The sequence below is a fragment of the Achroia grisella genome, unplaced genomic scaffold, assembly GCF_030625045.1.
Source record: "Achroia grisella isolate CSIRO2021 unplaced genomic scaffold, CSIRO_AGI_Agris_v1 utg777, whole genome shotgun sequence".
NCBI lineage: Eukaryota > Metazoa > Arthropoda > Insecta > Lepidoptera > Pyralidae > Achroia > Achroia grisella.
Genome location: NW_026713017.1, coordinates 1,081,824 through 1,108,674, shown reverse-complemented (window position 1 = coordinate 1,108,674; position 26,851 = coordinate 1,081,824). Strand labels below are relative to the sequence as shown.

Below are 26,851 nucleotides of genomic sequence, written 5' to 3'. Positions count from 1 at the left end.
TTTTATCACTAGAGTCCGGTTAAGAGTTTCTTTAATCTCTGCTCATCACTATAGACCAGTTTCTTTCATTTCTCTGGCAGTGTATGAAAAACGATATGTTTTTTGAGATTATCCAAGATTCGAGCCGTTACTTAATATCAACGTGATGTCCATTGATTTTCACGTATATAACAACAATTGGTTAATCATACAGCCATCCATACATCCAGCCATCTTTTACCTTTCCTGTTACCTAAAACTACTGATATTTTGCTACAATAGTGTTGTAATATCATTCAAGTAAATAAATATTCAGCGGTTTTGGCATCCCCACATAACCTTGCACTGGGGACGGTCAGGGTACCTCTGTTTGAGAGCACCTATGATCTTCATATACCTCTGGGTGTTGACTCGTTCAGCCCGGTTGTGACGGTAGGCTGCCTTCGTGACAGCAGCGTGACACAGAAATGCACCATCCAGGACTACCATCCGGTACTCTTGGAGACAGAGTTCCAACATCTAGTGACAATATTACACTAAAATTAATAAATTATTAAATAACCCTGATACTTACGGCTTTAAAAAATTCAAGAGAAAACATCAAGTTCAATGGAGTAAAGCTTTCGCTCTATGAAGCTTCGAAAATTGAGCGAGTTGAAAAAGGGAACATCAGCGACATAAAATATTAGGTTTTCAATTTTAATCTATTGTTATACTATACTTAATCTATTTTAATAATGTAAATGTAATTTTTCTTATTTAATAATGTAATGATAAACATCTGAGTCACCATTACATACGTTCAGAATAATAAACAGTGCTTATGTTATGGGCACTAGATAACTTATAAATACACATTATTTTGTATACACATATACATAGAAAACACCCGACACCCGACCCGACAGACCGATACTAACTGAAATATTACTTATACCTTACTTTTGACGTGAAATTAGACTATTCTCTTCAGAAATATAGTTGCTTAATTAATTATACAGAAAATTGTCTTATTTGATAAACAAACATGAGTCTTTCTAATTGCTGCGTAGAAATTACGTTCATTTACACGTTGTAAGTATATTCCCTGCTTCTTGAACTTATTCCAAGTTGGTACCTAATTATTTTGTTTGTTCTTACACGTCTTACGGACTACCCTAATTATAAATAAACATACCAAAATTACCATATTTATTACTTTCTTTCTTTGGTGTGGAGATACTGCTGTAGTAGCCGTGAATGTGTAGAAATTAAGTATCTTATTATTGTATTAATACAGATGCTATGTTAGTTATAGTATATAACATTATGTTATTTGTGGTTATAGCTAATGCTAGAAATATTATTAATTTACATTTATAAAGAAAGTTCTAAGTATTCAAAATAAATAATATTACGTTTCTTATGGAAACGTAATACTATAAAATAATAATTTGTTCTGCTTCATATTGAAACCTATTGAAAAAATGAAAAATATTATGTGTACATATGTCGCCACTAAATAATTCTTAATAGAAAAAAAAACAAAACGTATTTATTAAAACTATATCATTAAAACAACAGTAAATATAAAAAAATCAAAGAGCATAGAAAACATCACACTTCTTACAATCTGTCTTTTTCTTCACTTTACTAATATTATATTTCTTTTTAAACGAACGTAATAAAAGAAAATATCTATATGTATTAGACATCCTGGAACGTCTGAAAATATCGAAGTTGTTGAAATTCAGTCTAATTCTGAAACTTGGGAAGGCGTGACACATGAATCCCCATCGAGAATAACAAACTTGTATTCCTGCAGGCACATTTCTAGCATCTAGAAATAAATAATAAAAATAAAGAAACAATAAAAAATAACAACACAACCAAAAATAACTATACAATGGAAATGTAATTACTTTTTAAATTTATTATATTAATATTTGAGTGCACCTTGGCCTAGTTGTATCCTACTCCAGCGACCTACCCTGAATACTACGTGTTTCAAATTCAGCGTTCACCAAATAGAATGCGAAACTACTTAACCAATTTCATGAAATTTGGCTCATTAATTTATACTAATTTGTTATTGCCCCAACTTAAAATATAGTACAGTTTTTAATTATCTTGAAAGAAGTGTGTCCAATAATATTACGATGTAGGTATACTTCAGTATTCATTCTATCTCTATTCAGAGACTGCTTCTCTCTTCATCCAAGCGCGATAGCACAATAATTTCAATCAAATTTTCGAAAATATTTACATTCCGTTCTATTCGGTTTACTCTATTATTACAGGAAAAATATAGTTATTTGAATTTTTCTAATGGCATACCCATTATTTAAAATTTTCATACTGTCTTAGACTATTCATGCGAATGACATAAAGAGATCATTTTTTAGATCCACATTATCCATACTATTTAGATCCATAGATCCTTTTTTGGCGAAAATCAAGTTTCTCAGTTACGTATAATTCTAAAATAAACATGTTTAAAGAAATTGTGACTTATATGAAACATTGATATTGGTGTCATATCCTATAAACAAAATTTCATCGAGTTTGATTAGTTATTGCAGAAAATATTCATAGTGGCACGTTTTGTAGGAAGACGTGGACATGCAGCTCTAATACTAGAATTACTTAATCATAGCAACGTGTAGTCAAGTCAGCAAAGTGCTTATAAGATTCGACAAGATTTCAAAGCACTATAAAAGAAGCTTCTTAAACTGATTATAATTTCATGTACCAATGCGTTGGTCGGGTATCTACTAATTGCCATTGTAGAAATATTATACAATTCATTTTCCTTTGTTGCTATTATTAAATAAATTCTAAGAATATTATTATCCAGGTAGCGAATGACGTCTGCCCACTTTAAGAAGACGTCAATCCTTCGTGCTCTGAATAATTACTGCTGGATTAATCAGGTTACATAAAACGACTTTTGAAAAGAGTTTCATTCCCCTATTGATAGCCATGAGTGGAATTCAAAAGCAAAGAATGTATTTATAAAGTATAAAGTATTTTCTTATTTATTTATAATATAATAAATAATAATATTAGCTGTGCCCGCGGTTTCACTCGCGTTAAACTTTAATATACAAATTTCAATAAACAATATAGCCTATATATGTTATTCTGATGCATAAGCTATATTACTGTAAAGTTTCATCAAAAGCCGTTCAGTAGTCTTTGCGTGAACGAGTAACATCCATACTTACAAACTTTATTAAAATAAGATGATATTAAGATCACTAAGCAAGTAATTTAACCTTTTAGTTACGACTTAAATACAATCTGTATGTAGTCTGTACTGAGTAATATCCACAAAACGTAAACTTTGTCCAAAATCGTCTGTGACTGTATCTATTTTAGCCGACAAATAGCATGGTATATAACCTCTTTTTCAATTAGATTCTGAACTCGCCTGAAAGCTGGATTATAGCTACCACGGGTGTTATAGGATAACTTGATGACCGTGATGCCGTTCAAATATACATAGAAGATGCGTCGATGACCACTTATCATCTGAACCGCCATCAGTTGTTCAACCTCCACAGTACCACAAAAATATACAGGCAACCATAGAAAAAAAAATAATTTATAAAACTCGGTCCCCAAATATAGCATCTTAAGTTAGGTTTAGTTGCAAATTCTCTTGTAATAATTGTAAATTTAAGAACTTCAAGCATTCCTGCCTAAGAGAGGATGCTCATCAGTCCCCCGGGGGTTGTGCCCCTTGAATCGGTGCTGGGGTAAAGGGGCTCGCCCCGAAATCCCCAGATCTCAACTTGAACACTCCTACAGGGGTACGGATGATCCGATTCATTCGCAACCATAACGGACAGGGAATCGTAATTATAACAAGTGAAGACGCGTTTATTTCTTATCTGTAGCACAGAGTAAACTAAATGTCAATTACAATTGACATTTGTTCGCTCTTGTGTAAATGTCACGTATTTGCAATTACGTGAAATTGCTTTACAATTAAATATTTATGCCAAATTGATTTGAAGAGTGAAGTGTAACAAATAATAAATCAAATATAATAAAAGGGAATAGAGAGAGTAATATTAGACATAAAATATGTTTCTTATATGTGCGTACTGTGTAGGTAGTATTTATAACCGACTGCAAGAAAATGGTGGTACAAATTATTTTCTTATTTCCCACGTACGATGCTATACATGGGAATATCTCTCTCTATTCCCTTTTACTATTCCCATGTACAAATCAACTTCAATATCGTAATAATCATACTATGTGCCGAACATATTTTAATTCAATTAAATTTACTTGCTGCTTACTACCTAAAAACTTAAATACGAATTATTATTATTATAACGGCTTTTATTTTATTTAATACTTTTTCTGAATATCACTCTTCTGAGTTGTATCTCTTCATACATTCTGCTTACAAAAAGTGTGAAAATAATAATACTTGATAATTTTGAAAAATGACTATATTTATAATTAAGACTCATTATGTAACATCAATGTCATCTGTAGACTTAATAAGTAATAAGTTACTGTTACTGTACAGTAAATAAGTTAACAACTATTACATTATTATCCACAGGAATATAACAATACATTGTGCACTTTTGCCATTCATATACATATCCATAGCAACAATAGAACACATATATGGAAGATGTATAGGTAAATCATCAATACTAAAATATATAAAAAGAGAGGATTCTATTATAAAGCAAACTTGAGAACCACTGTGTAGTGCGGTGGTTATCACCTGACCACTGTAGCATTATGTATGATATGATGAGGTCGCTACATAATATATTGTTTATTGTAGTATCTAGGTAGTGAGTATACAGGTGAAGTAATTGTTCTATTTATTGTACATTACTAAGTTTATTGATATTCTGCTCCAGGGCTCATTAGTAATGCGTACATTCGACGCGGAGTCGGGACGTACACTAGCTTTACACTTAACTTAAATCTATGTTATTTGGAGAGATAAACTAATGGGAGTGTGTCGAGTGTTGACACAAATATTACAAGTGTAGGCACAACAGCATAAATTTGAGAAATGCCACCAGAGTAACATAGCCTGTCTAATAGATTATTAGGTATATAAAAAAATCTTACTTGTGTCATTTTGTCCTGGCGTCCTTCCCATGATAACATTTCGCTGTACCAAGGCTCCTTGTGGGTGCCGAAGTATAGTGGTTCCCATCTATGATAAGGATATTCTCTTCGGGCGATCAGCATCGGCTGCAACAAATTTTTAACTTAAAAAACACATTAATATATCATTACATTAATACTTGAAGCAAGAACTTTGTACCCCTTTTTACGAAAATTGCGCCGATAAAATAACGAAAGTTTGCACTCTTATTTTAGTTTATATAGTGAAGGAGTGCAGAATGCAAATATATTTTTTTAATTATGCGTTAAAAATACATTAAATCAATAAAAAACATTACACACACTATTTGACATACCGTTAAGGCATACAAATGTTCAAATAAACAAATTAACTGTATGTATATCCGAATATCCGGTGGGCACCAATAATAATGAGATGATAAAATAAGTGTGAAGTCAGATCAGTTAAACATAGTGCGAATTTGCGTGAATTGAAACAAGGTATTTTCCAGGGCCGTAAGGAAACCCGCCTGACAGGTCTCCATTATTCCAATCCCCTCCCCCTATTGATATTTACAGAAGTAACCACGTTATAATCAATACTTGCACCATTGAGATGCAAGTCACAGATATAGCATTCGTTAGGAAAAATGTAATAAGAAATTGCGACGAAATGCCAGACGCAAATGGTTAAATTGCTATAAAAAAGCAGACCTAAACCTCTTGCTGATAAGACTCAAAATACGTATCATATGTACTCGGCTGTCAATTTGCAAAGTGGGACGTGACTCATTTTGTGATCATGACATGTTCGAAAAAATAAGAAAATGAAATTATTCAGATTATCCATAGTATATCTGATTATACATAGATATAATAAAGAAGTGACAGTATGTTACAAAATGAAATTATTCAGACTGTATATATTTTATATAACAATGACTAATATCATAAATGCAAACAAGTACCTATTATTTTTTACAAATTCAATTTTTTTTACCATTTGTAGTCATCTGATTTTTTGTAATATATTTAACCATAGCTTCTAAAAGAATGGGGATGAAATCTGAACTTATTATTGTTACACATTTTTTAATCTGATTCTTAGATTTTTTCCCTTTGTCAACCATCTTGCCATTTATCTGCTAAGAATTACTTTTTGAATTTTAGAAGGCTTTAGGCTACATTACCCCAATCAAAAAACATCTTAAACTAGTAAGTTTGAAAAAAAATAGCTTTATACCAATTCAAGCGGTACAACGGTATACGTGGTCTAGTGGTTTACTACCTTGAATTACGCCCATGAGGTCGTGAGTTAAAATCGATTATAATTGCGGTGAAAAAAACACCGACATGAAAGCAAAAATCTAATGTAATGAGGATAGTAGCCACATTACTAGCAATATACCTCAAGTCAAGTCTATGTCAAGTCGCCCTCCACACGGTCACCCCCTGGAAACCATAATGGTCAACAATTTCTGGTAAATTCGACACGATGGGGAAATTGACCTGACTTCACATACAACCTATCATCCTCCACTGGTGCCCGCTACCGCTTATCTTTACTCCATGTTTAATAATGAATAATTTCTAAACAATTTCTCTCAATAAATAAAGTACAGACTCATCAAGTTATGGTAGAGTAGCAATTCAGAAACCATCTGCGAGTCTCCAGTTAATCTAATTTGTAAGTTGGCAAGGTTTCGAATATTGATTTCCCATTAACGCTACCTCCTTATTTATTGAGTTCCGAGAATGATCTTAATATTTATATTATAATAATAATACCCCTGGACAAACCACAACGTCTTAATATAATAGCTTCAATTTGTTTTTCTCAAGACAATTCACAAAGCGCCATCTAGTCCCAAATTAAGCAGAGCTTGTGTACTAACCCATACACTTTTTTTGAAAACACATATATATTGCTCATATAAAACCATCGATACAAAGAATCATACACATGAATATAAAATGTTTGTGCCGTGCGAAGAATCGAACCCGCGACCATTGTAAGTAAGGCGGTGTGCTAAATCACTAGACCACCGACGCCGTAACAATTATACTGTAATATATTACATGAACAAACATACCAACTATGTAAGTTCAATAAAAGCATTTTTTTTAGACAAGCATCAGCTCATGTGAGACCCGTTTAACTCCATATATAAATACTAGCAGACTCGGTCGTGCGTTGTGGCTAAGGTTAAATAATATTGCGACTATAAATTGAGATGTAAGCTATCCTATCTTTCAAGTTGGATCAAATTGCACAGAATATGCAAATCAAATTTGCAATCGATTCAGTAGTTTAGAAGTCCATCGCGGACAAATAACGTGACACGTCATTTTTATATATAAAGATATATAAAAAGTTGTTACGAAGTAGGTGTATGTATTCATTCCAGCGCATAGGAAGTTCAGTGGCATAATTCAGTAAAGTGCTCTAATTAACGCCGGCTCCTGTTAATTAGTTCGCAATTAGTGACGGCGCTAGACTGGGGTGTTGTGGCGGTAAATAGGGGGTGATGGGGAACTATGAGATTCTTAACTGCAGGTACAATCTTTACACACTATAAAACGAAGTCACCGACGCTATCTATTCGCTAATATCTTTTAAATTACGGAACGTATTTTAATGCATTTTCAGTAGTTTAATAGATAGAGTGATTGAAGAGAAATATTCATAGTGCGAAATATAGATAAATCATTACATAGTATAAAACAAAGTCGATGTCGCTGCCTGTCCCTATGTATGCTTAAATCTTTAAAACTATGCAACGGATTTTGAATCGGTTTTTCTCAATAGATAGAGTGATTCAATAGGTAGGTTGTATGTGTAGGAGAAGTTATATGTATAATACATGTATATCCGTGCGAAGACGGGGCGAGTAGCTCGTAATAAATATACATAGGTTCATAGAAGAAAGACATGTCGCTAGTATCCCATATGTAAGATTATAGTAATTTAGTATCTAATATGATATTTGACTTTTGAAATAAGTGTTGTGAAATAACTACTTATAGTTTATTTGTAGAAACTGTATTTAGTATGAATTGTAATGTTATATTATCATATTTAATGTAGATATTTATAAAACTTTATAAACAATGTAAAATAATTTTAATTGTTTAAAGAAATAAGTTGTTCTGAATCTTCTCTGAATGGAGGGTTTGATTTTGAAATGTGAGCAAAGTGGTAAGTGTTCGGAAAAATAAATCCTTGAACACAGCCGAAATTTCATTTTAAAGATCTTTAACTCACATATTACATTTTTAATTGATTAAAAAAGGTCCTACATGAGTAAATGATTTCTGATTTGATTTGAATTAATTTTCAAGAAATATTTATTAAAACTATCTCACCTCAATGCCATTGGGGGTCGCCCTCGTCAGCCAAGTTTGAAGACCAGGAAACCTCTGGCAATGAGAGCAAACCTTCTGGTGGAAATAAGTGGCACGGTTTGCAGCCACCATACGTACTAATCTGTAACAAAACATATAAGTATGTCAAAGATGTATAGGATTCATATAGTATACATATTATAAATGCTAAAGTTTGTGTGTATAGATGGATGGATATATGTAGCTCTTTCACGCAAAAATTATGGTCAAATTTTATTGATACAGTAATATCACACTTCAGATTAACACATAGGCTATAAATTTCACTCGAGTGAAACCGCGAGCATAGCTCGTATTGAAACATAGCTAGTATTTATATAAAATAAAAAAATCCAAATTAAAATCTCTTTATTCATGTCTATTACAGACTCTTTTGATATATGAAATCTATCATGCTCACTAAAATGTCCAGACAAGTGGCAGCGTGGTGGGTCATTGGGCTCCCTAAAATATGGTCGAGCGCAGTGATGGCTGGCTCATCCGTTATACTCGTGAACGAGTGCTGCTTGTAGGGACTGGTCTGCTCTTATCACTACGGCTGATTTAATCTTATTGCATATTTATATTTGACCCAAAAAATTAGTGTTTGTTGGTAGTTTGTATACACACGTTTCGACTTGTAAATGTAAACTTACAAGGATTATTTAAAAGAGCAACACACAAGTTTCTTGCTCGTTCTTCTTGTGATGAGACAGCTTTCCGAACGAGTGGTAGATAAAAACAAATTGTTATGACTATTCAAAAGTGCTTAAATTAAGTTTATTTGAATAAATGATTTTCTATTTTCTATTTCTATTTTCTACCGTGAGTTCGGAGTGCGTTCGAGCTAAGAAGAACGGCCAAGAAACTCAACTCTTATAATTTTCAAATAAGCTCGTACATAAAACATTACAGATTCTTTTTTAAATTAAATTGGGGATAATGTAGTGACTACCAGCGTATGCTATTGTATTTTTTTATCAAAAGGAAATTATTTCATATTAATAATAAAATCAATAACCGATAACGTGATATAGCTACAAATATTGTAATATGTGTAATTTTAAACTATGTACCCTCGTACATCTTGACTTTACATACGTTTACTTATAAAGAAATTGCGCCTATGGTACTGGACTATATAGTTATTGGCAAACTGAATGTCTGTCTGTCTATAAATATTATTTTTATGTTCTGCTATTTTTAGTATTTTTAAAACTACTAATATTATATCTAGAACTGCACTATAACGTCATTACGTTAGCCATTCTAATAAAATTCTAATGAAACTGTACAAGTCCTTTTCATTAGCACGACTTGTATAATACTCGTATTTCGTATAAAACCGATGCAATGAAATCTTATTTGTGACTGGTGGTTTCATTATGTAACGCGGTTGCAATTAATGCATTCTCATTAATGTATACAATATTGGAAATGTCAATAATAATTGCGAATACGTTACATAATCAAGGTGCTCACATAATTCGAAATCAATTAATGAAATATGACTTCGGAAGTATGGAATATTAATAATATACAAGTACACTGATCTACATAGTTCACGCTAGTTTGGGAGTCAGGACTGCATTACTGATGAAGGTTTAAATAAATAAATATCAAACTCTTTAACTTTATGATATTAGTATATCATAAAGCTGGTGAGTTTATTTGTTTGTTTGAACGCGCTAATCTTAGAAACTACTGGTTCGAGTTGAAATATTGTTTTAGTTTTGGATATGCTTTTTATCGAGGAAAACTATGGGTTAAATGACATCACTGTACGACCAATAGGAGCGGAGCAAAAATAAAAAATGTTGCAAAAACGGGGAAAATGTGACGCAGATGAAGTGGCGCTGGTCAACTAAAATTATACAAAGAGAAAAAAAAATATATTTAGTTATTTGTCTGTAATGAATGTCATATTTTAAAGAAAGTACTTAATGTGAACGTAGTTGGATGTAAAGGGAGAGGTCGACCTAATGGATGGTTTGTGTAAAAAATTATAGAAAAGAAGATTGAGCTCAGATATGACGGCCGATCAGTGGAATACGATAACATACTGCGCCAACCACGAATATTGGAATGAGCGCAATGATCATTTATTTGCAAGCAAATAAATGATCATTGCGGTCATTCCTATAATTGGGGTCGGTAAGTAAAAATATTTAAAAATTCTTTCACTTCAAGATATATAGTATAATAGTAATATAATTATAGTAATATTAACCAAGATAATTCACACAGCGCTATTACTAGTCTCAACTAAAACAAGAATATGGGTACCAGACAGTTGATACAAATACTTAAAATGTACATAAATTACAACACAATTAGGTTGATTTTCGCATACAGGTTGACCCGGTAATAGGGTCACTAGTCTCCAAGTCTAACAATTCTCTCCCCTCGGAGTGTACGCACAGTACTTGCAGCAATATATGTAGATACGTTAACCCCATTTTATAGCGTCATGGTCGTTCCCCAAATTAAGCAACGAACTTACAGTCCGGCCGCTCAGAGTTTGCTTTCTGACAGGCCGGGATCGCATAGGCGATATAACTTTGAACTGACGTACAGTTTACGACAAAATTTTTCAATATCTTTTATTTGCCTTATTAACGAGAGATGACATAAAAAATTTAATCATTATTGTACCTTACAATAAACGTATTAATTTGAGACTAACATTATTAACTATTTAAAAAATATAAAAACAATAGTTTTTAAAAGATAAACCACATTAAACTGCGATGTTTCAAGGTTATAGCAACTGTTTGTTTTTGTAGTCATGTGGCCTTATAATGATATTTAGTGTTTTGCCGGAAATTGTACGTCTGTTAAAAGATACATCACCCATTCGATCTCGAACTGTCATAAACACAAACTCTGAGCGGCCGGACTTTAGGCTAGACCATTCGTCCAACGGAATAGAACGGTGTTCGCGTAAATTGTGCTATATTATTTTCTCTGTCGCCGTAAACTAACGTTTACTGCCGTCGTATTTTCTTATGGAAATAAAACCTTAGACCTTATATCTACATATTACTTATAAGAAATTTATAAATTACTGCTATGTATCTTACGACGCTACTAGCTTAGAATACAGCTCAAGGTACTCGTTGATACCTCGATGATCTAGCGGTTTAGCACACTCACTTCCGATAGTCGCGGATTCGATTCCTCGCTCGGTACTAACATATCTATTTACAAGTAAAATTGTGTGTATAGGTCTGGATGTTTTCTGTGTATATTATATAAGCATGTACAAAACATATATTCAAATTAAAAAACCATATATATAAACGCATTTCTATAGGTTGTCTAGTACTCGTAACACAAGCTTAGCTTGGGACTAAATGGCGCTGTAACTTGTACACATATATACCATTACTAAAAGTCCCCAAAACAGAAATAGATCAAAAACCCAAATCAGTGTCGATAGGAAGGGTCCCTTGAGATATTTACATAGAAATTCGTTCGTATTACCAAATACTCGAACAGTCGCGGCACGTAGTAAACGAAAAACGTTTTTATAAGTGAAATAAAACATGCAAATATATTTTATTAAATAGCCTAACAAAGTTCTTACTTTTTCTTGTCTATTAAATTGTAATTCGTTAGTCATAAAACTTAAACCAATTAATTTGATTTGAATGATGAATTTGGATTAAATGTATGTAAGTCTGATAATGTTAAAATATAATTATTATTATTATTAATGTTATCTTTGAAGCGAAATCTCCATCATTTAAAAAAATCAACCCATTTTAACTATTAAACTATTTTTTTAATTTCTTTCTAATGAAGAAAATACCTAGTTTAACATAGAAAAAAAAACTACAATTATGCATTTTTAACATATTGGGGCATACCATATGCCCCAATATGTTTAAATACATAATTCTATTTTCGTATGCCGCATACGGCATAATATAATACGCATTATTAAAATTAGTATATAAAAATTCGGTCCAGATTCTTCAGAAATCCGGTTTCTTAAGAAACCTTAATACCCTTTTTGAAAAGTTAAAGATTTTTTTCTAAGTGATAAGAAATCGAGAAATCCTAACATATTTGGAAGGCAACAATTAATAATAGAAAAGGTATTTTTTGTACTATGTCCGTTCGACCTCTACGCGGCCCTAGTTGATAACCACCATGGTTAATGACTGTGACGAACTGACTATATAGATATTCATCATATCATCTTCTCTAGCCACTGGTGCCTCGCCGTATGTTATTAGTATAACATTTAGCGTATTAGCGTAGTATAGCGTTAGGTATACCGATCTATACAATTAAAAAAAACATTTCGATATATGCACTTTAGCCTTTTCGGAAATAAATTTCAAATAGCTTTACATAATTCTGTGAAGTACACATTATCTGCATTTTCCGTATCCGATTCATTTGGGGTTCATATGTTTTTTTCTCGTCATATCATTTTTTTACACAGTCTATCCATATAATTTTCGGTTTGCCCGTATAACCACATTCATATAATACTTTCTTTAAAATATTCTCTTCATTCCTGAGTTACTATTACGTATATTTCCTTCAATGTAGTGACGTATACCATGACATTTAAAACTTGACCTTTCAATTCTCTCCCTGCGCTACATTTAATAGCCATTACTTTTTAAAAATAAAATATAAACCGACATTGAGCAGTTACGTGGGAGATGCAGCTTTCTAATTTGTTAACGTGTAAATAGAAGAGATACTGAATCAATCTATCAAAGACAATTTGTATCATCCGCAAATAGAAATAAGTTTTGATATTGAATAATTGAACAGTATCATAGTCCAATGATAGCATGGACATATTCAACTTGTGACCCTTGAATTATATTTTGATACCAGGATTTTTTTAGAATTAAATGTAAATTACAGCATAATAACATTGAACAAGATGACTTTTTTTAATAATCTTACTAATATTTTAAATGAAAAATTTGCGAGTATTTTTATAAGAAGAAGAAGTATATTATTCTGATATAGTATATTTTCTGAACCGGAAATTTTTCAGAATTTATTATCAATTACATTGTAATATAATAACAAACGTTAACATTGAACGTGATAGCTTTTCTTAGTAATCTTACTAATATTATAAACGAGACTAGCAATCTAATCTAGCTTCGACTAGCAACACCAACGACAGTTGTCATTTTCAGCTGGCCGTAATAAATAAATAATTTTTAATAGTCTATCACACGAATATTATATTTTCAACATCGTTATTAGTGATATAATAGTGCAATAAGTGTCGATTATTGTTTGTGTACAATTTGGTAGTGTATTATTTGCAAAAATCGACATCAAAATAGTGTACCGGCCATCTGTCAAACTTCTTTCGTTGGTAAACAACTAATTTTAAAACTATTTTTATTACTATTTGTTGGACTTATTCAAAGAATTTCATAATATATACAAGTTTTATAGAAATATTCACATAAAGTTAAATTGATATTAATAATTGTGAAGTTCAGTTGTTGCGTACGTCGAAGGAAAAAATATACCCACAAAATATATTGTAAGTAATTTTATGTTTTATATTAATATAATTTGAAGGAAAGGAGCACAATCTAATTCCATTTACTTAATCTTGTAAAATATAGGTTGTATAAATATATCTAACAGAAATTATTCAAAATTTTAACACAAAATAAGTAAGGTTCAGTTGCTGTTCTCGTTGTGATACTTTGTTTCTTTTAGAAATAACTCACTTCACTCTCCCTAGTAACTATTCATATATTCAATAATGTCACTATCTACCCGTTCCACAACTGCACGGCAGACAGAGATGAAGCTTAAAGTGGCCCTACAAGAACTTCAGGCATCCAAAGATCTCAGTGACAAGTTGATCAGGGAGAGAGAAGAGAGTGAAGATGAAATTTTAAAAATTATAAATAAAAATACCCAATTAAAATCAGAATTGTCAGAACTTCATAATAGCCATCAGGAAGTTATTGAGCAGCGGGATCAGCTTCAAGAACTAATAAGTAGCTTTCATCAATGTAGTGACACTCATGAGCAAGCCTTGAGGCGTATCACTGAATTGGAGCTTGAGTTAAAGCAGGCATATTCTAAAATCAATGATCTAGACACAAGATTGGAATCTCAACAAAATAATGAGATTAATAATTTATATGAGGAACTTATTAGTGTTGACTGTGTGCCTCCTTCTACTACAGTTCCATGCACCCATCCTGTTGTAATTGACCTTACTAGTGATACATCACCTAAATTAGGTAACTATAACAGTAACATTTGTATGTTGAGTAATAATAAATTAAAAAAATATTTAAAACTAAAAAAGTTTATAATTAAGAATCGGAATATATTAAATAAGCGTTGCAAAAAGGGACAGTTATTGAAAAAAAACACTTTAAATAATTTAAAATTGCATGATTACATTAATATATGTAATAATAAGTTAGTGGAAAGCCAAAAGTTATATGACATTGATACAGACTACCTAACTTCAAAAATCAATAGTTTAGAATCTTCGCTTCATGATTTAAATACAAAGTATATTATCTCTCAGAAACAAATCCAGGAGCATATTTTAGCAATGGATGATCTGATTGATGTCAGTAAATACAATGCTGACCGTTTTGAGTCGTTGACTAAGCATTGTACATGTAATCACACAAATATATCAAATAATAATTCAGTTGTAACTGTGCTGGAAAATGAAGTTCAGGGTGTTTGTGCCAGTGACTGTAACCCTAAGAGTAGCACAATGGTGTTCTCTGACAGAATAGGCTGTAACTTTGGGTCTATTTTGAAGTATCATCTTAAGGGTGATTTATTAAACTACTGTATGCCAGAAGCATCATTTACACAAATAATAAATAAAATAAAGTCTACGAAAATGAACAATATGACCACAATTGTGTTATTTTTTGGTAATAGTATTCAATTAAATAGGCAGGATGTAATTAAAGGAATTGAATATTTATTACAATTAAATGTGTATAAGATTGTATTGTGCGCTTTTCCTTACACAAAAGGACATCTTCATAAAAAAATTAACAGTAAGGTACATTACCTGAACAACTTATTACATACATTGACATGTCGTCATAGTGACATTTTTACATTTTTTGATACTAATAGTTTTATTAGTGATTTTTATTTGACAAAAGATACAATGTATCTCTCTAAATTATCTAAAAATAAAATAGCCACTTTAGTGGCTTATAATATTGACTACATGAACAGTTTACATGGTAAACTTAAACATAAAAATACTGACATAACAAATAATTCTATTAATATTTGTGACATAAATACTATGACTGCAGATTTAAACTGCTCACAAAGACAAAGGGAAAGCAATCAGAATTAATAATTGTTCATCAGAACATACAAAGTTTTCCCGGCAGCGAGTTAATTATACAATTATTTTTAGAAAAGTATAATATTGATATTGTCTGTTTCACAGAACATTGGCTTAAAGAGAGCAATATGATGTTCAATTTAAATAATTATAACGTTGTCAGCTGCTTCAATAGAAAGTCAGTTAACAGAGGCGGGTCTATGATAATTGCAAGAAATAATATTAAAGTAAAGGAACGTGCTGACATTGTTAGACTTTCTATTGAGTGTTGTATAGAATTATCTTGTATAGAACTAGAAAATTATATCCTTATATGTGTGTACAGGCCTCCTAATAGTGATTACAATGTATTTGAAGGGGTGATGGAGGATATATTAAAAAAAATATTTAATAGTATTAAAAAAATTATTGTATGTGGAGATTTTAACGTTGATATTCTTTGTAACACACCCACATGTACAAAAATTATTAGTTTATTTCAATCATTTGATTTAAGTCATGTCTTTCATGAACCCACTCGTGTAACTGCCACGTCTGCTACTTGTCTTGACAATGTTTTTTGTAACTGTGAGTATACAGAAAAATTCATAATAAATAAACTTCCTTCAGATCACTGTGGTCAAGTTGTTAAGTTTAACAGTCAGATCAATAAAGTCAACAATAATAAAAAATCAAAAAGACAAATAAATGTTTACAATATTAACAAATACAAAAGCGCGATTAAAAATAAATTGGATTTGCTGTTACAATCTAGTAATAATCCTGATTATCTTTACACCAAGCTAATTACTATTCTATCAGGAGAATATGAACAATTTTTCAAGAAAAAAGAAGTTTATGTTAAATCTAAATTCACGGAATGGGCAACAGTAGGTATACTTAAAAGTAGAAATATTTTGTTTGATTTATACGATCAAAAAAAATATCGATTTGATGACAAATTCACCACTTATGTGAAAAATTATTCAAAAATTTTTAAAAAAGTTTGTATTACGGCTAAATCTAATTATATTAATAAACAAATTAACCAGTCTTCTGATAAAATTAAAACCATCTGGGGCATTATAAATAAAGAAACCGGAAGATCTAAATTAGCCTATAATCAATTTGCATTAAATTATGATAATAAATTAATAACAGCAACAAAAGATGTAGTTATTGTTTTTGAAGATTTTTTTGCTAACATTCCGATTAACATTACATCTTCTCTGGACTCATCTCCATCTCGAGCAAAAGTATTACTAGAGTCTAATATCGGTTGTTGTGCTTTAAGATTTAAATTTTCACATGTTAGCCCCGTTCATATCATAAAAATATTCAAACATCTAAATTTAAAAAATACAGAAGACCTTTGGGGCATGTCTGTAAAAGTAGTTAGTTCTTTCATAGATATTGTTGCTCCATATCTAGCTACTATTTTTAATAAATGTATTGATAATGGCACTTTTCCACAATTAATGAAATTTAGCAAATTAATCCCACTATTTAAATCAGGTGATAAATTTGAGCCAGGGAACTATAGACCTATATCTATTTTGCCAGTTCTAAGTAAGGTGTTTGAAAAGATAATGTTAAATCAAATGTTACAACACTTTAGGGATAACCGACTGCTTCACAGTCAACAATATGGTTTCACCGCCGGCAAGTCTACCACTGACGCAGGTGTAGCGCTGATAACACATATTTTCCAATCATGGGAGAAGTCACAGGATGCACTCGGAGTTTTTTGTGACCTATCAAAGGCATTTGATTGCGTGGATCATAAAACACTTTTGTACAAGCTCGAACATTATGGTATAAAAGATAATGATCTAAAATTAATGAGAACTTATTTAGAGGATAGGGTCCAAACTGTAGATATTGACGGTATAAAATCTAAGGGAGCTAATATTGGGATGGGCGTTCCACAAGGGTCAATCTTAGGCCCCTTTCTCTTTTTAATTTACATAAATGACCTTCCCTTTATGGTAGAGAAAATTGCAGATATAGTGCTGTTTGCGGATGATACTTCGTTAGTGTTTAAAATTGGACGTCAAACTAATCAATTAGACGATGTAAATTGTGCTATGTCTGCTATATTAAATTGGTTTACATGTAATAACCTATTATTAAATTCCAGCAAAACAAAGTGTATAAAATTTACACTTCCTAATGTAAGACCAATAAATACACAGTTATTGCTTAATGATGAAATAGTAAATTTTGTTAATGATACAGTTTTTTTAGGTATAACAGTGGACTCGAAATTACAATGGGGGCCCCATATTTCAAAATTGGCCAATAGACTCAGTTCAGCTGCATATGCAATTAGAAGAATTAGGCAATTAACAGACGTGGCGACGGCTAAACTTGTATACTTTAGTTATTTCCATAGCATTATGTCATATGGTATACTACTGTGGGGTAAAGCAGCCGATATAAATACTATATTTATTTTACAAAAGAGAGCCATACGTTCTATTTATGGTATGGGTTCAAGAGAGTCATTACGTCAGTGTTTTAAAGATTCAAATATCCTCACCGTTACTTCACAATACATTTATGAGAATATCATGTATACACGGAAGAATTTAGAGAGTTTTAGAAAACTTAAAGACTGTACAAATAGAAACTTACGCAATAAAAATAAGCTAATTTTACCTAAATGCCGCCTGCACAAAGTCAGTAATTCATTCTATGGTAATTGCGTAAGATTTTATAATAAACTGCCAGAATCTGCACTAAATCTGACAGAGAGGCAATTCAAATCTTATATTAAACAATTTTTATGTAAGAAAGCCTATTACAGGATAAACGAATTCATAGAAGACAACATATCAAGTAAATAATTAGTTTATTAGCATACAACGTTATAATTTGTTTATCTCATTGCTTTCTTGATTCAATTATTTTAGAAATATGAAAGCGTAGCGGGTTTTGTATTAATTGCCGCATGCATTCTTATGTGAAATGTGAATACTATAAACATCAGATGGCAATTGTGAGTAGCTATGACGTGGTCTGGTGTTTTGAGTAGTCATGCTCACTAAAATGTCCAGACTTGTGGCGGCGTGGTGGGCCGGGTCATTGGGCTCCCTAAAATATGGTCGAGCGCAGTGATGGCTGGCTCATCCGTCATACTCGTGAACGGGTGCTGCTTGTAGGGACTGGTCTGCTCTAATCACTATGACTGATTTCCTCTTATTAATTGTTTAACCAGTTGGTTATGTATTCAATATTTTTTTCTTTTTGAGTATTTAATTGAATTAGTGCTAATCGGTGGTTTGTATTCACACACTTAAACTTAAATTGTAAGTGAGAATAAATTATTTAAAAGAGCAACACACAAGTTTCTTGCTTGTTCTTCTTGTGATGAGACAGCATTCCGAATGAGCGGTAGATTAAAAAAAAAAAAAATGTTATGACTATTCAAAAGTGCTTCAATGTAAGTTTATTTGAATAAATGATTTTCTATTCTATTCTATTCGAGAAAGTTTATGAGTATTTTTTTAAGAAAAATAAAGAATTCTCTAAAGCGGTAATTTTTCGGAATTTAATGTAATTTGTATTATAATGTAATAATAGACTTTAATATTGAACGAAATGACATTTCTTAGTAATCTTCCTCATATAATAAACGCGGAAGTTTGTCAGTATAGATGGTTAGATTGAAGGATATTTGTTACTCTTTCACGCAATATCTGCTGAATGGATTTTAAAGGAAACTGCATAATATAGCTTATACATGAGAATAACATTTGCATTATAAATTTTAGGTAGGCACAACTAGTGGAGTATAGTTTCTAATAGTTCTGTCATGACTGTCCCAAGAGTCAGGCTGGCTTTGTACATATGTGGGCGACATACCTCATTATTTTGTTACAACCCTACTTGTCTGCATACAAATAAATAACTAGTACTGGACAACACATATAATTCTATTAGTACTAAACTAAGCAGGGATGTAATTGTATTGTAGAACTAATGGATATATTTGAATACATTTTTTTTTTATAAGTGTATGCATAAAATAAATGTATAATTAGACTAAAGGCTGGCATAGTTAATAATATAAACGGTTTAGCCTCAGTTAAGAGCTGAAAAGAACTTTGAACTGACGGTAGATTTGACATATCATAAGAGTCTGTATAGACCTACATGAATAAAGACATTTTGATTTTAGTGTGGGAACCAAACACGTGACAATCGGTACGTATAGTAATGTACTTAACTACTAGATTTTCGACGTTACATCATATTGTTACCACTTACCCTCAGGTGGACCATCCGCCTGGTTGCTATTTCAGTTACATCAAAAAATCCATACATAGATAGATTTCTCAACGACGACCTCGGTGGTCTAGTGGTCTAGCACACCGCTTTACGACCGATGGTCGCGGGTTCGATTCCTCGCACGGCACAAACATTTGTATTCATGAGTATGATTGTTTGTATCGGTCTGGGTGTTTTCTATGTATAATATGTATGTATTTACAAAAAAATATATATCTATGTATATGTATATATGTATATATATGTATCAGCTATCTAGTACCCATAACACAAGCTTTAGCTAGCTTAACTTGGGTCAAGATGGCGCCGTGTGAATTGTCTTGAGATTATTATTATTTCTATATTTTGCCCACATCAAATCCTATATATGGTAAGTTAAAAGATTTATTATCTATTTTTGAAGTATTATGTAGGGAAAAATGAATACACATTTTTCGCGGAACAACCATAAATAATACGGTTTAGATTAATTCTACACAAAAGATACATCATTCAACGCTGTAATCCCTCGTAATAGGAAACAGGTGTATGAGTACTGTACCGCGTGGGTGTACATCTAGAGATATCAAAAGCGCTATTCATCAACTTACGTGTCCTTGTCGCGAGGAATCTCCTCTCCTTTCTCGACTTCAAACAACGGCACTACAAAGATCGTCTTAGCGAATATACAGCCCTCATTTCGTTTCTTATCTCCCATAAGTTTCCTTACCATTGTCAGAAATTTAGGCGCTAATCCATCACTCGGCACCATTTCTATGTCTGACACTATGAAATAATTTGTCCTCGAAGCATTTCTAGCGACGTTCCTACCTACGTTTATAGGATATATCACATTATTTAACCGTCTGAATGTAAGTATATTAAACGACTCTAAGCCAGAACAGTCCTGGAATCGCAATGTAGGTGCGTAGGAGCGTTTCTTTGGTAGTCCCCTCATCATTCTTTCGATTTTATTCTTTCTCACCCATTCAATGTACTGAGCACGCGTTTTATTGTTCAAATTTCTATATTTATTCAATTTCTCTTTTAATATATCTTCTATAGTGCTATTAATAGTTGTAACTGCTACAGCTGTTGTGGTTATCAATCTTTGTTCTTTTGTCCGCATTTTAGGTGGGAACTTTCTAGGATAAAACAAGTGAAGCGAAACCTTCGACATTCCAGAGTAACAGTGACACAACTGGTTCATAATTTGCATGGTTATATCAATATCGTAATCAGGAACAAAGACTGATAGACTGATTGGTCCGTCCCAGTATTTCGCTATTTCAACTACATGGTAGATAAATTCTGGAGTAGCTTGTGTAGCGTAGGTGAGAGCTTCGTACTTACTAGTATTGGCATAGGCTTTGCCTTTAATAGCGTTGTAAATGACGAGATAGGGACTTAGATTTCCTGCCTCCGGTGATTTTTGCAAGCGGAAACTTCCCCATTTCAATGTATCTGGTAGGCCATAGTTGAAATCACAGTAACTCACGTTCTCATTGGGATGTTGTCCTTTTAGGAACAAACCAGGGTTGTAATCAAAGTCACCTACCCTGGCTCTTCTGTAGGGTCGGTCGTGGTGTCTGTACGCGTACAGTTGGAGAATAATGGTGATAGTGACGATGAAGGAAGCAATTAGAAGCACCGTTGAATGCCTCCTCGATAGTCTGAAGGAATATGCCCCGAATATTCGCAGACATCTGGTCATTTTCAACTGACATTGTCTTTAATTAGCTACTTGCTTTGACATACCTTCTTTTACTACACCAATTTAATGATCTCCTTTGATTATAATATAAAAAACACTGTTGTTGTTGTATTCGAATAATGTGAAGATATCTTGATGATTATAAAAATTCTAATATAAATATATCACTGGCATATTGTATTTGACAATATAAACAATATTTCTAATATATTACTGGTCATATCAATAATAAATCATTAAATTATACACTAATTCAGAGTAACCTATATCCCTTTTAGACACATTTTTGCACTACTTATACAACACGAAATACAGTCCAAATTATAGTTTAAACGAATTAATTTAATAATTCACTGAGTCTATTATGATAATATTGTGTATTTATACTGTATTACAATGGGAAAACACTATAAAATTTGCGTGAAAATTTGCTTTTCCACAAAGCCCACTGTTTTGACAGATACGTGGAACTCTGGTGGCGCTTTCGGGAACTAAAAAATCAATATATCGCCGCGCCGTTGTAAGCAGGTTTCCTATGCTACTTGGTGAATTATATTTTCATAGGAAAGTACCTAAATACTAAGTATTAATAAATATATGTACCTGAATAAAATAGGTCCTGATAAATATCATTATATTATTTTAATCAGTATAAAACAAGAGTTTATTGATAAACAGTGCACCATTATATTGGCGCGAATGACTATGGAGGTAGACATCCAATTGTTGAAGACCTGTTATATACGTAACAAGACTAATTTGATTATTAAGCTATTTACATATTACATACCGCCTTGCTTTCGATGTTCGCGGATTCGATTCCTCGCACCGCACAAAAATTTGTATTCATGAGTATGATTGTTTATATCGGTCTGGGTATTGTCCATATATAATATGTATGTATTTACGAAAAAAATATCTATGTCTTTAATCAGCTATCTAGTATCCGTAACACAAGCTTTAGCTAGCTTAAATTGAGTCTAGATGGCGGTGTGATTCGTCCTGAGATTACTATTATTATTATTTATAATTCTTTCTTTAATCATAGCTATTTTAATTGTAATTATAAACATTACAAATATACTTTATATTTATTTACAAAATAACACTCCACAGTACATTTTCATGAATGTGTAATCAATTCCGCATGTTTGAATAGAAAAACCTTTTTATTTTACATTTCGCAAACTAATTTGTTCGTTGCAATGAATTCCGAGGAAAATTGTATCAGAGCGGCAGCGAACTGACAGACCACATGACACCAACTCAATTTAAACTTTGTTTCTTGCAGTATTCGATAACGTTTAATTTGTATAGATGTTACTGTATATAAAAAATATGTACTGAAACTGAATTAAATAAAGATGATTTAAGAAATAGAAATAATCTTTATTCAAATAAACTCAATGTAAACACGTTTGAATATTTTTAATACTACACCTCATTCGGAACGCAGATTCATCACAAGAACAATAAACGAGACTTGTTGCTCTTTTGAATAAATAGTTTCTTAAAATAAATAATTACACAATAACAAGTAAGAGGCATCCGATAATCAACATATCATAGAAACCGCTGTACACTCATTCTTAGTGCAATATTGTCAGTGCTATGAATTTAAAGTTTTTTTACAAAGAAAGATGTTGTATTGTAAAGAAAAACCAATTTAATTTCATAAAAATCAGTTTATAAAAAAAACTATTGGCGTGAAAGTACTCCCAAACATTCACATTTATAATATTAGTAATATACCATATGAAAATTGAGATTATATGCAATAGAAAATTGTTTGGTGGAGGAATATTGCAGTGATTGTAATATAATAATAAATAAAAAAATGTAATATTGTTTTGTACACTGAATATATTACTGACACCGTGAAATGTTCGAGAAGAAGTGTGTATAAAGTCATAAAAAGAAACAAAACAATATCGATGTTCTTTGCTTGACGTTCTATTTTCGAATTGAGTAATTATATTTTTAAAATACACTAAAAGATTATTTAATCTCAAACATCTATGCCTATATTATTTATGATGTCTGTTAGTATTAACATCACTATACAGCCATGACGTGTTCATCCTACTGCGACTGCGCGCCACAGGTGCACGATATTGCATTGTGCATCTGTGGCGCATTACGTTTTCGCGGGAAAATATGACTACAAAAATGACTTTTTCTGCAGATATATTTTTTTTCTGAAATGCGTTCCTATTTCATAATTATTTTATACAATTTCTATACCTTTATATATCTGTAATTTAGTTTTATTGTAATATACTTTTTATAAATACAAAAAACCTGAACATAAATTCAGCCTTATTAAAATACCTAACAACTAGCATTTTATACACACCGGTACAAACTCTTTTGGTTACAAAAAAAGAAAAGTAAAAAGTAAGGAATCTTACACACATTTAAATTGAAAATTTCCTGTTTTAAATCTGCTTGAATACTTGACTTAAAATAACATTGAACAATATCTGTTTTTGTTATTAATCTATGACTTTATGTATGCAAAACATAAAAGAGGTCCGGTCCAGTCCAGTCAGCTCGTGACCAGGACTAGTGCAGCCTAGTCGAAACGTCAAAAGAGGTAAATATCTTTATTTGCCATAAAATTATTCCTGTTAAGATCCGCTTAATAATATAAATAACACCTCTCTAAATAATCCTCTTTTGGATCAAAGTTTATCGTACATCAAAAATATAGTAATATTATAAATTCTAAAATATATGTTATAATAGCTGAGAGTATCTTAATGAAAAGTATCTTATCTTTACGTGAGAACAGATTATGTCACGAGACACTAGCAGACAGACATTAGCTATCTTCGCATCAGCAAAATGAAACTGATGAAATCGTGCGTAACATTATATATACATCTAAAATATAAAGCAAGATTACTATCAAAATACATTTTGTATTAGCGCGTCGAAAATTTAACTGCAGTTATGAGGTCGGGTATAATATAACCTAATTTCAGTGGATGAGAACCAAACTTTCTGATAATACATATAAGTTCTACTATCCGTTGAATATTCCATCAAATTATAAACGTTTGCTACCAATTCTACTTATAAGATCCGAATCTTTATTTTAAAGCATCAGATTTAAAATCATCTAATAATTGTATTACATTAAAACTGGCTGGTACGTGTCGATGCGGCCCGAATGCTCAGATGGTAGGTGATGTTGGCTTCAACAGATTACGGGTTGTAGAAAATGATAGAATTTGCTTACTATCTTAAATTTAATGGTAAATATACTATTAATTACAAATTATGGATGAGTGAACAAATATACGTTAAATCGATCGAATGATTTCTAAAGTCTGTTCGTTAGGTTGCGTATTTAAATTGGATGGGCGTACGCTCCAATCAGAACACTTCCTTTGTGTTACGTTTTGTTGCTGCTTGTACGCGACACTGACTAATATATTAACTTCTAGCTATTTAGTACACCGTATTACTTCCATACAAACATTTGTGTTATTGAGTATGATTGATTATATCAATTTGGGTGTGTTCTGTGTTTACATATTTGTATGTATTCAATAAAACCGACTAATATATCGTCTTCGGTTTCACGCCTTATTTCCATACAAACATTTATATTATTGAGTATGATTGGTTATTTTGAATTGCGTGTTTTCTGTGTATTCTATGCATATTATGTGTCTATTTACAAACTATATCTGTACTAACGTTATAAATGCTAAAGTCTATCTGTTTGTCTATTTGTTACCTTTTTATACTTAAACGGCTGATCGGATCTTAATAAAATTTATCATTAAGATAGATTGTGTTACAAGGAAGAACATACAATTATATTTTATCATTAATAATAATCTAATGAATAAGACGAAAGTTTGCGCAAGCGACGACGAGTATATATATGTATATATCAGGCTCTGCTTACCTTGGGACTAGACGGCGTTGCATGTATAGTCCAGGGATATTATTATTATTACATATATTATAATAACATTAAACATTTCAGTGAGCAATACTCGTATCCATGATATTATTTCGTTTGATGCTTTCCGTTCAGTTCTGGAAATAAAACGTTAATAATTGGCAACTCTACAAAATGCCCTCTGGCCTTTTGAAATTGTATACGTATTTATCATCGCATAAACAAGTGGACGTGGCAGGTCAGAATAAATAGAAATATATTTATTCTGGTAAACCTTACAAATCTCCATAGGAATCGTGGCTTAGTGGTTTACTATATACCTTGGACGAAAAGGTCATGAATTAAGATCTGGCGGGTACCGAAAAAACTTAATCAAGTTATATTCCTGATTAACTCTCCAGGGATGGACAAACCGACAATAAACTTAACTAATACAAGAATGGACGATACCCTAGACAATGTCTCTGGTGATACCATTTAAGATAACAGTCGTGATGATGTCTTTATTTGTGTGCTAACTAATAAAATCAATATTATTATTCATCTATAAGCTCTGCTACATAATAGGAAACGGGATGAATAGCCCTCATTACTTAGTATTAGGTAAGTACTATACATGTGAGTATATGCATTCATTTTGACGACATTTAGTGGTCTAGCGGTTTACCACACTGATTTACTTTGAAATGGCCACAAGATGCCCACATGAGAAACATTTCGCGATCATACTCATGCGTCGCATTACAAAGGACTACGATGCCATGCCTCTTATCCAGTAATTTCATTACGTAGTCATACCCTACAGTCGAAACATGATTTACGATTGCAAGCTGCTCGGCGGCTGTAACAGGTGAGACTGAGTTTCCTACCCAGATTACATTTTAGACTCCACCTCTGGTAGTAGGTGCATTTCTTAGTCTAACTCAAACAATAATCAACTTTAATGATTTGTAATAGATTATATAATTCATAGTCAGATCTACCATACTGTGCTAATTTATCATACTAACTGAATCGAATGAAATTCATACTAGAAAAAGCCTGGGTTTACTTCCAAAAACCTAGCACTTATCAATTCACCCCCTGGTATTAAAAGTTGGGTCGTAGTTGCACAATTACTTCCGCCTTACCCAACTTTAAACAAGAAGTCGAAACTATAAAC

At 31.9% G+C, this 26,851-nt stretch overlaps 1 protein-coding gene across 1 annotated transcript; it reads right to left on the bottom strand.

Moving 5' to 3' along the window:
* Nucleotides 1-291: 291 nt before the first annotated feature.
* Nucleotides 292-22,163, bottom strand: LOC131850602 (uncharacterized). Its single transcript, XM_059200896.1, has 4 exons — nucleotides 20,668-22,163; nucleotides 8,440-8,560; nucleotides 5,074-5,199; nucleotides 292-498 (listed from the first exon to the last, which is right to left on the bottom strand). Exons 1-4 carry the CDS (start codon nucleotides 21,768-21,770, stop codon nucleotides 292-294), a joined length of 1,557 nt encoding a protein of 518 aa, XP_059056879.1. The 5' UTR covers nucleotides 21,771-22,163.
* Nucleotides 22,164-26,851: the final 4,688 nt, after the last annotated feature.